General features: G+C 34.1%; 2 protein-coding genes across 3 annotated transcripts; one reads left to right on the top strand and one right to left on the bottom strand.

The window, feature by feature from the left end:
* The first annotated feature begins 1,932 nt into the window (after positions 1–1,932).
* LOC125670644 (uncharacterized) lies at positions 1,933–7,119 on the top strand. Its single transcript, XM_048905939.2, has 4 exons — positions 1,933–4,964; positions 5,573–5,739; positions 6,203–6,262; positions 6,928–7,119. The coding sequence occupies exons 1-4, from the start codon at positions 3,112–3,114 to the stop codon at positions 6,975–6,977; spliced, it is 2,130 nt and encodes a 709-aa protein (XP_048761896.1). The 5' UTR covers positions 1,933–3,111; the 3' UTR covers positions 6,978–7,119.
* Positions 7,116–12,137, bottom strand: LOC125670645 (uncharacterized). 2 transcript variants are annotated; one of them, XM_048905940.1, is made up of 4 exons: positions 12,022–12,136; positions 9,067–9,224; positions 8,666–8,767; positions 7,116–7,200 (listed from the first exon to the last, which is right to left on the bottom strand). In XM_048905940.1, the coding sequence occupies exons 1-3, from the start codon at positions 12,085–12,087 to the stop codon at positions 8,671–8,673; spliced, it is 321 nt and encodes a 106-aa protein (XP_048761897.1). In that variant the 5' UTR covers positions 12,088–12,136; the 3' UTR covers positions 7,116–7,200; positions 8,666–8,670. The 2 variants fall into 2 exon arrangements, with proteins under 2 accessions (XP_048761897.1, XP_056018042.1); XM_056162067.1 differs by having other exon boundaries at positions 7,116–8,767; positions 12,022–12,137.
* Positions 12,138–17,640: the final 5,503 nt, after the last annotated feature.

Here is a 17,640-nt window from a genome sequence, read left to right as displayed (position 1 = left end):
TGCAGGGGACTGTGTTTGTCCAACGTTTTATTCTGTATTCCTTATAGGAGTTATTAGATTGATCACTGTTCGTTATCTTCACCTCTCATAGAAACAATAACTCTACTTGTCCATACCAACCCATGTGAAAGGCGAATTCCTTTGATAATCCAAGTGGGAGTGTTTGTACCCAGATACTAATATATAAAAAAAAAAAAAACGAAAAGGTTACTAATAACAAATCTTGTTTCACACAGGTTTCATGTAAGGGTACATATATGTAATTTGATGATTGGTGGAAATTGATAATTGGTAGTAATTGGGAGCCTAAACTTTGAAGAATACCCTCGATCAAAACGCTTCTTGCAATCTATTATGTTTTAATTTATAGATGCATAAGGTCCTTTGTGTGAAGAAAATATAGTAATCATTATCAATTTATCAGTATCTAGAGCTAACTATTTTTATTGACATAATTTCTATTCTCCATGTCAACAAGGATGTAGGGCCAGATAAAATAAACCATAAAATGTTAAAGGCTACAATCTTTAGCGTCTCAACCCTTTGTGTTTTCTGTTTAATCGGTCTTTAAAAGAATGTGCATTTCCTAAACAATGGAAGGTAGCTAACGTACTTCCTTTCTTTAGAAAAGGTAACCCATCAGTATTGTCAAATTATAGACCTTTGTCATTATTGAGTTATGTTGGTAAAATTATGGAAAGTGTTATTTTTAAATATGTTTACAATTATTTTCACTCAAATGATCTTTTTTACAAATACCAAACTGGTTTTTTACCTGGTCATACAACTGCCTATCAGCTTATTGAAACATATGATCATATAGCAAAATCCATAGATGAGGGCAAATGTTGCTGTATGGTGTTTTGTGATTTGACAAAGGCCTTTGATCGTGTATGTCATAAGGGACTTCTTTTTAAGCTGCAAACTTATGGAGTGAGTGGAAACTTATTACAATGGTTTCAAAGCTATTTAAATTTCAGAACTCAAAGGGTATTGCATAGAAATGTAATGTCTAATTTCAAACCTTTACATGTTGGAGTCCCTCAAAGGTCCGTGTTAGGTCCTCTTTTATGTTTGATATATGTCAATGATGTTGCTGAAAACATGTCAAGTTTATGCAGGCTTTACGCTGATGATAATTCTTTGCAGCATTGTTTTACCAATATCTATGATATCCAATGCGTGCTGAATAATGATTTACTTAACAGCTTGAACGATGGTCTAAACAATGGTTGTTAATCCTTCAAAAACTTAAGCCGTCTTCTTTAGTACAAAGAAAAATACACATTCCCCTTGCCTACATTTTCAAAATTGTAATTTAAATTTTGTGTCAACATACAAACACCTAGATATAACCTTTTCACATGATCTCACATGGTCAGCTTACAGTGATTCGCTGTTAACCAATGCTTATTAAAAAAAAAACTACTTTAAAAAATTACAGTTCAAGGTCAGTTCGAAAACTTCAGCTATTTTATACACTACTTTCATTAGACCTCCTCTAGAATATGCCTCTGAAGTATGGGGTGGGTGTTCAAATCAAGATTCTGAAAAACTTGGAAAAACTACAGTTAGCAGCAGCCAGATTAGTTACTGGACTAACATCATTGGCACCACGGGAATCTCTACGAGACTGGGCGGGGTCCACTTATTGTTAGAAGATTGACAAATGCACAAAATTTATCACAATATGGTACTCGAGTATCTATAAGAAATTTTACCAAATATTCGTTCACATGAATCAAATTACGTTACCAGTCAACCGCAAAATTATGACATTCCTAAATGCAGATTATAAACTTCAATAAATCATCCTTTGTAGCAAGAGGTGTACATGAATGGAATTCCTTGCCCCTAGGAATAAGGCAATCTACGACACTAAGCTCGTTTAAAAATCATCTACGCCTCCAAAAATCGCACCTTCCATCTTTTTTTTTTCTTTCGGAGAACGCTATTGGAACGTAATCCATACGAGACTAAGAAGCAACTGTGTATTGAATATAGGTTTATTTAGATGCAACATCATTGAAAGTTCTTTGTGTACTTGTGGTAAAGTAGAATATGCTTACCATTTCTTTTTCTCATGTGCAAAATACACCACTCTAAGAAATGGCCTATTTAATGCTATTTTTAGAATGGATAATTTGCATATAGTAGACACGCATGTTTTATTATGGGGAGATAAGGCAATCAGTACCTTCAGTTACTTATAAAGGGATCTGGTCGTTTTTGAGTTGATGGAATTTTCATAACGATTACTTTGCACGTACTATAGGCATATATTAACCAATTGTACATGTATATATTAATTAATTGTACATACATATAGATCTACAGATATAATTTATTATATGATTACTTTATGAAAGCAAATCATCTTTTGACCTTTGATACCTTTGTGTTTTATTTCTTGAAGATTTTCTTATGTGATCAATTGTCATATAGGAGAGAGCGTTCTAAGTTTTAAGAACTTGTGCTCAATCCTTTTATTATAATATCTAGGCAATAAAATATCTTCAAATGAACTATATTTTTAGACACGTGACAGGACGGAGGTATGTGCACACGGGTTCCGAAAACTCAGATTTATTATTTGGTTTTATCGAAGTCAATGAAAGACTTTACCAGATAACACGATATTTACTTTCAAAGTATGATTTATTACAGATGTATATTAAATTAAGGCGTGGTATGGGTTATCAATTCAAAAACAACTAACAGTCAATCTGACTAAAGTACAGACCTATATATAATAATATAGGTCTGTACTTTAGTCAGATTGACTAACAGTCAAAATCAATTCAATCGATTTCTTCTCTTAAAAAAAATAAACATATCCAGGAAGTATTAATAGACTGGAAATGGTATGTTGACGTACTGCATTTTGACAACACGTACATTATGTGACGATATTATCATCTACAGACCAGATATTGCATGCTATATCTCTTCTAAAGCATTTACAATTGATTTTTAATCTCCTTCATCTGAAACAAAAAATCGGTAGGACAAATTGTTGACCCGAGCTCAAATGACGACACAGTGCAGCAGTGTTACACATTCCAGGTGTACGTTTATCGCCCCAGGTATGTTGTAAGAGTAAAAACAAAAATGGCGGCCTCCGATGAATTAATGATGTCGTCGGAGGTCGTTTTGTTACGGGAATTCGTGGAGATGTTCAAACTCCCCAAAATCAGCGAGGTGGTAGGTGGGCAGGGATTAAATGCTGCCCCTTTCTCTAAAGGAGAGTCGCTGATGTTAAGGACGCTAGCAGTGGAAAGTGTGGGTTTCAGATTCTACGATGCGGACGCAGGTTCGAGGCGAGAAGTGAGAGTGCCTGTCGACAACAATGTTAAATTCCATGTCGTACAGGACTACAACTCGGTCTCACCCAAAGTTTATCCAACAGTAGCAGATTTATTGAAAGACTGTCCAACGCGATTCAAAGCGAATACGGAAGTCATTACCAAAGATGGAAGGTGTTTGCAGAGTGGGAGTGTATTGAACTTTGTTCGAAAATCACGTTCTGTGTTTGACAGGTGTCTTTGTATAGAATGTCGAGATTCAGCGGGAACAAGTCATCTGCTGCCAGTGACATCTCAAGGAGACTTTACAGTTGTGCACGACCCGTCATCGTACACTCTTCAGGAAATCATCTCGTTAGGTGAAGTAGAAAGAACTCTTAGACTTTCTAATGAAAATAAAAAATTTGCCATCGTCCGTGATAGTCGTAACATTGAAAACGACGTCACAAGTCATTTGCCAGTTTACGACAATGTTCAGAGCAAAGATGCTGCCCTCTCCCGGATAACCGGTCTACCTCTTACATTCAAAGGGACCATTCACATGCAGCGCCCTGAACTATTTCTTCTTGCCTCTCCTGCGGATGATACCGAAGTGAGGTGGAAAATTGCGTTAGATTCAGACCTGCATTTCGCGATTCCTATTGAGGACCGAAGTGTAGAATATGAAGAACCTATTAAACCTGAATTAGGGTTGAATGAATTCGTTGAAGAATTCGAGCCAGACTTTCCTTTGATAGCTAGAGTTGGCAATTGTGCCCAGCTCCACGATAGGTTCAAAGAATATTTGTCAGAAAACATGGAGGTGCTTGTGCACAGAGTTGATAAAGTTGAAAAAATATTGTGCACTATATCTGATGATAAATTTTGTATTAGTGATAGAGTGAAAGGAAGATTTAGGAAGTCTTTGAGGAGATTTCAGTCTCTTTCTGAGCTTGTATCCGTGACTTTCACAGAGGAGGAAGTGACGATAAAAATGCTGGAGGACATAGCATCCGATGTACCGGTGCATTTTTCTCTAAAAGGAGGGGATGTGATTGTCTTCAGAAATTTAGGAATCTCCACAGTGAACATAAAACTTGGAAAGAAATCGTATTGTAAATATCAAGTAATTTCCTGTGAAAAAATTCTTGACGATGAGACAAAACAGAAACTGCAGCTACCAATGGACCTTGAAGCAGAATTCATTCAGTTACCAAAATTTGGCGAAGAGTCTGGATTCGACATTAATGTAGTGTTTTCAAAGTCCATTAATTTTCCATTAACAGTTGATTTTATCCCTACGTCCAACATGAATAACTGCTTACTACCAACCGATCAGGAAATGACGATAGAAAATTTGGTAATCGATTCTGTCGTGGTAATTTCCCCTCTGCCACATCGAGAACTTCGGCGGGAGTCAGGACTGAGCGCGCGATTAAAATTCTGTCTTCTGCTTCCACAGAGAAGTGACGTCACCTTAAGATTAGAAGATAGATTACAATTTCCATCAAATTATTTCCTATTTCCAAGGAGACACACGTGGATAGAAGAAGAAGTTGAAAAACTTTCAGAGGGCGAATACGGATATCTGACGAAATATAACGACCGGGCTTATGAGGACTATGCATTTCGACAAGCCTTTTCTGAATGCAGTATTAAAGATTATAACGATGCACAATCGTAAGTAATTTTTAATTTGACCTGTTCCAACGGGACAACAGGCTTCTAGTCCATTGTAATCTGGGTTTATTTTAAATATCAGCTACCGTATCTAACTGAAATTTTCACTTTTCAATTGCCACTATTCTCTCGAAATGTCTACGGACACAATTAGAGTACACACACAAAGATCCGATTAGGACCCCTCTATCTTTTGTTTAGGGATAACATTTTGTTTCAATGGCCAATATTTTCGCAGTGCGAGATAGTTGGATGGAAGAGTTGTCCTCCATGGAAATTAATTTTGTCAAGTTCGTATGAGGACTGTCTCAAATTTTTCTGCCGAAAAGCACTTGTTTTCATTAGAGGAAGGACCAAGTAGTTCAAGTTCGATGCGTTGAGGAATTAAACAACGAAAAGGAAGAACGACATGAAATTAAGTTTCATCACTCTGACATACGTACTCCTGTTGTCCAATCCTTTTCACCATTATATAAAAATTTACAACCAAAAATTAGTGATTTTACAGTGATCTTAGGCTATGTCGACCTTACAGCATACTTGCATTTGCAAAACAATTTTCAGGTTTTTTTTTGGGATAAATGAATATCCTCAATGTATTTACACAGTGGCAGCTCTACAAAGAAAAGAAGCAAAAAGTTAAAGAAAAAAGTTCGTTCTGCAACAGAACTTCAGCTAGACAAGATTGACATTGAAAAAGTTGGTTCTTCCCAAAATTGGTTGAAAACTGGAAGTGAAAGCGATCTGGTTACACAAGCCGTGAAAAATGTAGGAGGTAAGATACCAAAACTTAAGAGAGAGGAAGAGAGAGAGAGTCGGGTTCCTGGAATCCTTACATTGTGATTTTAAATAGAAATTTTTATACACCTACAACCGAAATGATGCACCAATTTTCCTCTGTTGGACTATTTTGAATATAGAACTATCATTCCTGTCTTCACATTTTTACATGGTTTTAAGTATGTATATTGCGTACGTATGTAACATACCTTCATATACTAATTTATATTGTATCTGTATACTAATGCTGTCTGTATATATGTTTATAGGACCACAATGTAAACTAAATTTTTAAACTAATTGTGCTATCCTGTATAAAGGACATTATATTATTATTATGTGAAAACACTCTACACAGGCTAACCGTGTTCATACTTGAGCTCGACTTATTATTTTCAGTTAGAATTTCTACTAGAGCAGAATTCTTGTTTAAAAGGTTATTATTACACTTTTTACAGATGAAAACATATATGAAACATTTGAACCCGGTAAAAGGAGGCGGGAAAGGAGGAAATCAGGTAAATCTGTTTAGTTTAGGTTTTGGAAAAAATAATCCAACGAATACACTGTATGGATTGATTGTATTATTTGGCAGTTATGAAACTAAATGAACCTACTACGAATTAAAATCTATAGTGACGTTATTATTTAGTCAAGTTATGTAGATCGCTGCTGGTTAGTTTTGTGCGAAAATGGGGTATATAATTTAATATTTTGGCGAGAAACGAGCGCATGTGTCCCCCATTGGTAAATGATGGCAGCAACAAACTGTGTGAAGTTTGCAAGTATATTATTACCAAAATTGCTTAAACTTTTTGCTATGTCCCATAAAAGTACTTGATTGCCGTTTATTTGCACCTTGCTGTAAATCCTTTCACAGTTTAATGACTCGATTAGTTCAATCTGTCCAGAGTTATCGCACTTACATTTAATACACTACACTCCACATGGAGCGAATAAGGACCGACAACTCGAGCACAAGCGCTTGGTGTTACAAAAAAATCACAAATACTGAAAATCACATACATGTGCTTACACTAAACATCAACTTTGTAGTGGGCCTTGTTTATATTTAGTGTGGGTACATAATTTTCAGTGAGTGTGAGATTTTTTTTATACCAAGCGTCTTTGACAGAAATATACATATTCTTCAATTTATTAATATAGTTTTAATTCTTTTCAGACACATCACTGAAAACTAGGATCAAGAGGCGTGTGTCAAAAATCTTTTAACAAGCTGCTGGGAGAAAAACGTACAGAACAGCATTAATTTATTATGTTTTCTTTTCTCAATCTACAATATTTATAAAAATAGTCAAAATGTACTATACAGACATGCAATATATTGCAAATGATTAATAAAACAAGAAATATATTTCAAATTTTATTGAATTCATCTCAATGATAAACACAGTTCTTTCTCACTAATAACACAACATCACTGATAGTATTCCTCCTGCAAAAGAGAAAAATTGGTTTTGTATCAAAATACAAATCTAAGATGCAAAAATGCAACCAGTTCTAAACATTATATTTTAATAATATTGAATTGTATGCAATTATTTACTTTTTTTCCCTCCCAGTCAATATGATGTTTTAGCTACTTGAGAAGTACAATATTCACTGAGCCTAGAGATTCACCAAGCCTGGATACTTCTAAGATAGCTACAGTATTGTATTAACCGAGAAAATGTCAATAACTGTTTTATTATATGATTGAATAATTTAAAACATTGAAACTGCTACTAGAGCCATTCTATTAGAATTTACTACATGATACATGATCGATCATCTTTAGTTGTTACTATTCTACAATTCTTACTCTCGTTTGTTACAGAATTCACCCAATCTTTTCAATTATAGTGCAAGGCCTAGTTGAAAGCAAATACTAAGGGATGCAAGTTTTCGTTGAACAATCAAAAATTAATAATCAATCATCAATTTGGATATTCACAATATAATTTTAATCCGATGTTGGAGAAATCAAACTTTATATTCACCTCGAAGGCATTGAATACAATGTTTTTTCTAGTTGTTGGACCTTGGCCAATGATAACGAAAATTAATTGAAAGTTCCAACATTAAAATCAAAGTTCTACAAGAATACGAAGGAATTGACATCAAAATTGAATTGGATCAAATTGCTTGTAGCCTTCAAATGCACTTGCATAGAGATCTATTGTATCAACAGTCAATAATTCAACTTCTATGTTCATGAACATATTAGGGTTAAACATTCCTATCAGTATTGAAAAACTGAACTTGTCATGTAGGCAACTAAGTAAAGACCTTTAGGTTGCCTTATGAATATCAGACCCTAAAAGAAAAGAATAGGCAGTAGATAGTCTGACCATGTGTTGGTTACTAATCCTTTGCTAGTTCAAAATTTATTTATCATAAAGGAAGTCCTACTTGTGTTACAAAGAGACTTGCTTTGTATAGAAAATTATTCCAAGCATAAAATATCTACCTATCTTTTTCTATTTACAAAATATAGATAAAAAGAATAAATGTGTAAGTTGTTTGCATTACTGAGGAGATATAAACAATGGATGCATGGGGTACAATAAGCATCACAGATTATAAAATTTACTCCTTTACATGCTTCCATTACTTTACTCATGGGGGGCTTCCATTACTTTACTCATGGGGGAAATTTACACTAACTACGCCATCATGTAATAAGTGCGTAAATTTCCACCACGCGTATACTTATAAATATTTGATATAATAAACATATTCAGTTACCGCGTACTTTTCCCCCACGCGTAATGTTGGATGTGGGAAAACACATACTTAACCCCCGGCATAAAATAAATAATAACTTTTACAGTATTTATATAACGCCATATAATACAGACAAGCTAGAAATTTATTCCTTACGTAATAAAGAGCTTGGACTACAACACAGATTCACTTACCCTTATTAATCTTCAGGCCATGTTACTTCCCCTTCTGGAGTTACTACACTAAATGCTCCATCCTTGATGAGCTGTTCTTGAAGGACATATGGATCTGTTTTGCTGCAAAATCATAATAATCATATTAAAAAAATCAACAACTGTTGTCAATCTTCAAATTCATATTTATACATAGAAGAAGATATGGGTATGAAATTGATATAATATCCGTGTTGCAAAAAAAAAAAAAAAAAAAGGACCCACAAATATATAAAAAGCCAGATTCATTTTTAAAAGTGACAAGTATTCATGAGCCAATTATAACAAGAAGATATATGATGAATTTATGATTGGTTAGCATAGTGTGGTACTCAATGAAGATGCACAGACTACATGGGGTTAGTTTTTTATTCTACTTTTACCTGAAGTACTCCAGATGTTTGTTCTTAATTCGTCTCACAGCCCACAGGTAAATTGGAACAGTCGAAGCTATTGATAGACCTAAGGTAGCTATCAAATTCTTTTTCATGTAATCACCAAATAAATTTCTTAGTTGTGGCTTGGGAAGTCTGGCAGCCATCTGTAAAAAATAAATTGAAACTAAAGTCAACTGAAATTACTCACTGATTACCATACCAGGACAGTACTGGTATCAAGAACTTGATATATACAGACATGAAGTAGTTATTCTAATCTATTCTGCACACATGCATGTTTTACAAGTAACAACACATGAAATTAATTTTAACTTGTAGTCATATTTCTAAACCATTCACCAATATAAACCATTCTCACAGATGGCAAAAACTAAATTTGTTGATTGTATATTCAGCTACAAGTGTGAAGCATTAATTATATAAACTTAACATATATTAAATTATTGGAACAAAGTTTGTTTAGAAAAAAACTCCTGTATCTGAAACTATTTATTTTATACAAATTGACAATGCATGCACTTTTGTTGGCCTAGAGGTTAGAGGGTTCGCTCCGCATGCGGAAGGCCGGGGTTAGAATCCCGGCTGCGACAAACCTAAGTCATGAAAACAAGTAGTGACAGTTCCATCGTTAAACGCTCGGCATCAGGTGTGAAAGTCACGGATCCTCGGAGATGACTTTAAAAACTGATGTCCCGTGTCACAGTAGGTGTGGCACCCTAAAGAACCCTCAATGACCATAAGCACTGAACAAAGGCCTAAATTTGAAGCCCTTCAACGGTCTTGGTGACGTCTCCATATGAGTGAAAAATTCTCGAGTTAGACAATTAAACAAGATACAATCAATCAATCAATTAAACATCTCATTTTTCCAAAATTGGCTTAGTGTTGGGCAATAAGAGTTTGATATAGGTGATTATTAAATTGTTCATTGTGGTCTAGATGTCTTTGAGCTTCCTCTCCTAACTTTCTAATTCATTTCAACCAGATTTTGCATATAGTGTATCATTATTTAAAGTGTAGGGAATAAAAAATTGTGAATAATATTGTCTATGTCCTATTCAGTTATAAGATTTCTCAGTTGTTCATTATAGAAGTACCGTATTTTTTCGAATATAATACAGACTTTCTTTCAAGAAATATTTGGTATGAGAAAGGGGTGCGTATTATATACCTCAATAGGTCTTTGACCATTTTTTTGAGGTGAAACTCGGCGGTTAAGTACATGTAATGATTCACTCAGAGACATAGCCTTCAAAGAAACTGTGCGCATTGTCACATTGCTTGTCATTTAGAAGCAAAAAATTGATCTCAAGAAAATTAGTTCTTACTATAAAAAAAAGTAAAATTGTAGAAAATGTGACACTTACACCTTGTTACATGACTTTAGACATTTGATCTGCCTATTCATTGAATGCGGGAAATATAATGCAATTGATGTAAATGGTGAATTGTGATGTCATTCAGCATCAGTGTTTAGCAAACTTACAAACATAGGAGACATGGTAAAATTGCGTTAATCAAGGAGTGATTATATGATTAAAAAAATATGGCTGACATGATTTTACGGATTTTATGTAACATCTCATAACAATGTGAACTTGGATATACAAGATTCAAAATGGAGAAATACATGCGCTTGCATTTGAATCTACACCATTTTGACCAAAATTTTCAAGTTTGATGGGTATTAACTGCAGCTCTCTGAGAAAATATTAAATATTGGGACAGATCAGAGAGCCACAGATCCACCCCTTATAAAAACCTTCGATTTACAGTGCAGAAAAAATTTGCATGGTTAATTACTTAATTAATCAAGGTCTTATATCATTGTATTCTTGCATCGCAGTCTCATAAATATAATATTAAAAAAATCCTCACATATTTTCCTACAATACTTGTGTCCCAGCATACCTTCAAATTTTGTTTGTTAACTAGCCATGGTAGCTAGTCTAGCCAATCAATTCGACCCTGGTTCATTTTTAATACTCATACTCTTTTTTGAAGCAATAACGTCTGTGTGAATTAATATCGCCATAAATATTTTTAGTGAAATATTTTGGATAAAATGATCCTAGTACGGTGAAATAATAATTATTCCGAAATCAAATAGTTTAGAATATTGAACTAAACTCATGGCTTTCATTAGTTTTGTCCCCATTCCCTCCACTCTGTTTTGTAATGAGTAAATGGACCAGACTAGACTTTTGTAGCATTTTCAAAACTCAAGAACTTATTTTACGTTTAGAAAAATAATATATATCTTTAATTTCAATTGAAATATTCGTGTTTATAATAAACGAAGATTAAATACATAACTTGTATCAAATAAATGAATAGATACAAGTAGCAAAAGAATTCGAATTGACTGGCTACGTCAACAAACAAAATCATTTGAAGCTGTGAGTTTTCGGGTCGGGGGTCTTTAATGAATATTTGAACAAGTATCGTAGGAATAGATGTTAGGAATTTTTTAAAATTCTAAATCTATTAGACAGTGATGCAAGAATACAATGATATATTAAAGGCCTCAACTGTGCGCATTTTTTTTTTCTGCGCCGTAAATCGAAGGTTTTTACATGATATGGGGTGGATCTGTAGTTCTCTTTTCCCAGAGAGCTACAGTTCTACAGGTAGATAGGTATGCTATGGTTTAACTTTCTTTTGTTTTTACCAGTTTTCTATATTTTCCTTTTAAACATGTATATACGTGTTACCTCCGCTCTCACGGCCCTGAAAGGGCTTCGCCTTCCCTTAAACATATCAAACCGACAGAAAAATATCGAGGAAATTCGATATGCACTGTATCGCAACTTACTTATCCACATTTCCAGCCACGTTTCGTTAAATGTATGCTAATTTGATAATTATATATGCAGTTTCGAAAGTAAAGCTATACAAAATAGTCAAAATAAGACTTGAAAAATCAACATTCTCTTGTACCTTTTCGCTTCTTTCTTTCCAACTCAAGGTCGTGAGGGTGTAAGATAAATCGTACAAGGAAATCATCGGATTAGTAATTCGTACGAAAAATAGTGAAAATGGTCACGTACTCGCATTTATAGTGTAATATTTATATTTCCCAACATACAAACAACCTGAAGAATTACTCATTTTGTACTAAACATAAAAAAATACTTATATTTGTTTATATCTAGTTGAACAATCTGTGTTTTTATTGAGAAACTGAAAAAATTGGTAAATGTAGGCTAAATATTGTCTATGTAAAAGTTAAAGACATTTAGATATTGAATGATTACTTAGCCTATTTAAAATTACGATGTATGGTTGTAATTGTGTACATTAAGATTGAACGACAGGACTTTAAAATGGTCACTTTATTGCAATATTTACATAAATAGATAATTCCTCCCGATGGCTTCCAAATTCAATTTTGGGTAAGTCTGTTAGCTGTTAATAAGCTTTCATGCTTCTTGATTAATGCTATGACAGAGTTACATTGTTTGCCTCTTAGTCGTCGGACCCCCTCCCCTTTCGTCTCCCAGTAATATTTTTCTCAGTTACAAACCAATCACCATCTACCGAGCAATAGTAATCAGTGACAGTATCGACGGACTACATGACTGTCTAGTAAATTACTTCATATATGGTATCATATAGTCATATTTACATTATTTTTATTCTATAATAATATTATTCACAAATAGTGAAAGGGATTGGGCAGTAGGCATAGCCTATTTTAGCTCTCTGCCAACATCCAAGGTCATACATGTAGATAAATATATACACAAATCAGGGTATAGAAAAAGTATATAAAAGAATAGGTTGCGAGAGAATATATATATATATATATATATATATATATATATATATATATATATATATATATATTATATTCAGTACTGGTTTAGAAAACAAATAGGAAAACATTTTACATGCAAAACGTTTTGTTGCTGCAATGTAAACATGTACTGCTTTTAATATTTGAATATTGATATTTGGTCCATAATTGTGACTACCATGTAACAATAATTCAAGTTCAGGTTGATTATCATTATTACTAGTAATATTTTGTATAACATTTAAAAGTGTATTTCTAAAAGCTGCATATTTAGAACAGATAAAAAGTACAATGTAATGATAAGCTCTTCAATAAAATCAGTACAATTTCTAATCTGATAAACATTGATTATACAGATCTAAATTAAGATTGCTAGCATAGTTTCTTATTTGACAATGTAATATATTATACCGACATTCTCCAAAATGAAAAAAAGTTTATTACCTTTTTTTTTTTTTTTTTTTTACAAAAGTAAGAATTTAGGAGACTCGTGAAAGAAGAAATTCCAGAAGTATTTTGACATAGTCTGGCAAGTTGTTCCATTGTTTGGCAGTGGAGGGGAAAAAAGCTTTCCATATATGATGTTGTTCTAATATGAGGAATTCTAAACTATAAAGCACCAGTTCGAAGATTGTAAAAATGAGATGGTGGGCGATAAGTTTCTATCAAATCATGCAAAAATTGAGGTGAATAGCCATTAATGATTTTGAAAAACAATAGCAACTTATTAATTTTTCTCCTTGTTTGTAAGAAATCCCATCCCAGGTCATCATACAGCTTTGAACGAAAGAAGTTGCACCATTTATCACACCGGGAAAGAGAGTATTATTTCAATGAAGTCTCTTTGGCTAAATCAGGTATGAAGCTAGAGGTGGGAGGGACCCCCTCCTTTTCTTTTGTGGAGAATCTTGTTTTTGTTTTTTGTTTTGCCGTTGATATTACTATTTTACAAGCAAAGACCGTTATAAATTACATGCAAAATTTAATTCACCGGCTGGTTGTCCCCCTTTTTAAGACAATTAGGAAAAGATAGTGGAAACGATGAATTGAATTCATGTATACTGAAATATCAACAGCCGGGCAATAGGTTACCCCCACCAAACGCAACTCCACCCATCCACTCCCGTTTTAGGATTATGAACTTTGGGCTGAAGTAAACTTTTAACGGGTTTTATCATTTATTTATTTATTTTTTTGTAAAGAGTGGTGTTGTTTTCTTTTAACAAAACCTTGAACAACCCCGCCCCTGGGAAAACCCTAAATCCACGCATATTGTATACGTCTTTCCTTCAACTGATGTCAACTCTGTTGAAATATACATTTACATGCAACACACATAAGTGCTATCGATGATCTGGCGAAATGAAAAGTCCACGGTCCGAGAAGTTCGAAAATTGAAAAATTAAAAACAACCGGTCAGAATCGTCCGTGGTGTTAGTAAAATCAAAAAAGATTGCGCCGGAGTGATGAAACAATCTTGACAATAGTAGATTTCTAGATAGTTAGCTAAGTGCATTTTTAAAAAAATGTATTGGAAGTAAACTCAAAGCTGTAATAAATGAATATTAAACTACGAAAATTAAATATTTCATTTTTGACCTTATATCTTTAATGAAATACCGGTAAATTCATTTGAATACAATTTATCCACTTGGTGGTGGTAAATTCTGAAAAGTTACTTCTGCTTCGTAAATTCAAATATTCATTTTTTTTTTCAATTAGACATACGTGTAATTTGAAACTTCAGCTAATGATTTGAAGGAGGAAACCAGCTGGTATTTTAACTCTTTTGTTCACGTAAACAATTCTATCTTTCTAAATCTACGTTACATACACATTAATAATCTCTTTTGTTTTTAATTGTAGAAATCTGCGGGAATCAAGATCAATGGAATATTTCAGGACAAGTCGGTTATAAATCTTTGGATCTCGGAGAACAATTTTGCATAATTTCCCGGGTTTTTTCTCTCTCACGCGTTATCAAACTACATACGCACATGTATTCTGTAATTCTTATCTTCCTAAGTGTTTTTAACAGAAATCTATATTTTCTGACTCTTCCCATTTCTATATACCAGTATAACGTTTTACTTCCATATGGAATAGGAGGAGATATTTACCTGTAGAATGGAACAAAATTGATTAAAATCACGAAATACTATCCCAGAACCGCCATGGCCACCGGGTCCCCATGGCAACAACTTATTAGTGTCCCATTACCAGTAGTATTTTGTCCTGCACAGACTTATTGAAAGTTGATTTACAAGCCGTGCGCGTGCCTCCATTAAATGACAAGAGACGCTCTCTGTCTTAATAATAAAAGAACCCCAAACCACCGTTTAATGATGTATTTAGAGAAGTCCCCGCGTTCTTGGAATCAATGGCGGAGCAAGAAAAGATGCATCCCATTTCTCGCGTTTCAGTGAGACGTATTCACTACAACACCGTACGCCGTTAATTTTATCCCGTGCTTTATGGCTAAAACGGATACATTCATCATTAATAAGTATGTAATAAGCTGACTAGTGGGTACAAAATTGTCTAAGCTTTTGAAAGGAATTTCCTGAGCTTTCTTAATTTCGAAGGGCTACTCTTGATTATGGATTTCAAGAAAAAAATCTTAACGAAAAATAGATTAACGTGTACATGTATTTTTCCCAAACGTACAATGATATATAGTATATATACTAAAGTGTTCTCGATCGTCCGGGTTTTTTCTTTTTAATTGTATGTCATTGTTGTATGAAATATAAGTATAATTTTGAATCAATCAAGATGTAATTGGCTATCTTCTACCTTGAATGTGACTGTGAGTCCTTCCTTCTTCTTTTTTTAAGTCACGGTACATTACATGTGTAATATAATATAATATAATATATATATATATATATATATATATATATATATATATATATATATATATTAACACAACACTCAACATCAAGTGTCGTATCAAATAGTAGATACGAGGTCAAATGAATAAGGATATAAATAACACTAAAAATGACCAACGACACAAACAACAGTGAATTGTTAAATTTTCGGGACGACCTGTCCCTTCCTCAGGACGATAGAATATTTACATAGAAAAGAAAACTAAATAGAAAAGGAAACTAACGTCTACATATCAAAATTATCGAGTGTAATATATTACATAATTTTTATTTGTAGACGTTTTGTTTGATATCAGTTTAGTTGTAGTTTATCAACTCATACCACTGAACCCGGGTCTAATTACAGGGGTACCATACCGACCCAGGTCTAATTACAGGGGGTTCAGACCGCGACCCAAGTCTCATCACAGGGGTCCATACCTACCATTCAAGGTCTAACTATAGCGGTGCATACCAACCCAGGTCTAATCACTGGGGTCTAATCGACCCAGACCTCATTACAGGCGTCTATACCGACCAAGGTCTGGTCACAGGGTTCTAACCAACCCACGTCTAATTACAGGGGATCCATACCGACCAATTTAAGGTCTAAACACAGGGGTTCCACACCCATCGAGGTCTAATCACGGGTCCATACCGTTCAAGGTCTCATTTCAAGGGTCTATAACGATAGGGGTCTAACCGACCCAGGTCTGATCACAGGGGTCTATACCGACCCAGCTCTAATCAAAGGGGTCCACACCAACTCAGGTTTAATTACAGAGGTCTATACCGACCAAGTTTTAATTACAGAGGTCAAAATCGACCCGGGTTTAATCACAGAGGTACTTGATTGTGTAAGTCACAACATCAACTCATAAAAATGAAAATCATTAGTTCATACATAACAGCTGTGAGAATTCGATCTAAAAATATCATGAAGCAAGCTAACTGTGTGCTGTTCTGGAAAGCGTGGACTACTGCAAAGAACCAAGATCACGCCGGTCCTAAATCTTAAGTCCACAGAGACCAAATATACAACATGAAATGCATATTAATTTAACTTATAGATATACAGTAAAATTCTTTATGGAATTAAACTCTACAAACAATGGAATTGATCTACGTCAAGTAATTGGCAAAATTAATGAAAAAGGAATACGCCCGGTGTTTCTAATTTTCCTACGAAAATTTCAGTATTTCATATCAACATAGCGTCTGTTTATGGGAGAAGATTCGTTCATTGTCTTTTTATATTCTCCCCATCGTCTCCGAAGGCAAATAACCCGAGATAGTTTTAATTTATACCCAATCTTTATCGATTTTACTTGTCATATCGTAAGATTAGCTTTAAGGAGCAATTAGGGCAGAAAATGATACATTTTAACATATCCATATGGAAAAAGAAGGATACCTCAATGAAAATAAATTGGAGTTGATTGTCAGAGAACGGAAGCTACGATCTAACGATGCCCTTACAATACGTGTACAATCGAACGCGGCCCGGTGTGTAGCGCACGAAGGAGTAGTAACAAATCGCTAAACCTTTTGCACCCATTATATTCAGTGATAAATCATTCTATCACCCATTGTACATCTGTCCTTTGAATTTCACATGAAGTCTTGTACTTTTTTCATAAAAACGTAGGCGTGGACATCCTGCACAGCTCCCTGGGACGTATTCATTTGATAAATGGGGCAAAGAGACTCACTAACAAATCGTTTCAGATATAATAAGGAATGAATACGATTCTATTAGTACAATAAATAACACAATATAATGCCATAATGGTATTATATCCCTTGATACATTATTCATACAAGTTCGTCCCATAATTACTAGATAATGCTAATAATTCTTGCTATAGGACCGTCTTGCTTCGCTTC

This window comes from Ostrea edulis, chromosome 4 (assembly GCF_947568905.1).
Source record: "Ostrea edulis chromosome 4, xbOstEdul1.1, whole genome shotgun sequence".
Taxonomy (NCBI): Eukaryota; Metazoa; Mollusca; class Bivalvia; order Ostreida; family Ostreidae; genus Ostrea; species Ostrea edulis.
The sequence above is the reverse complement of the archived record's forward strand: the minus strand, read 5'-3'. Positions and strand labels throughout refer to the sequence as shown.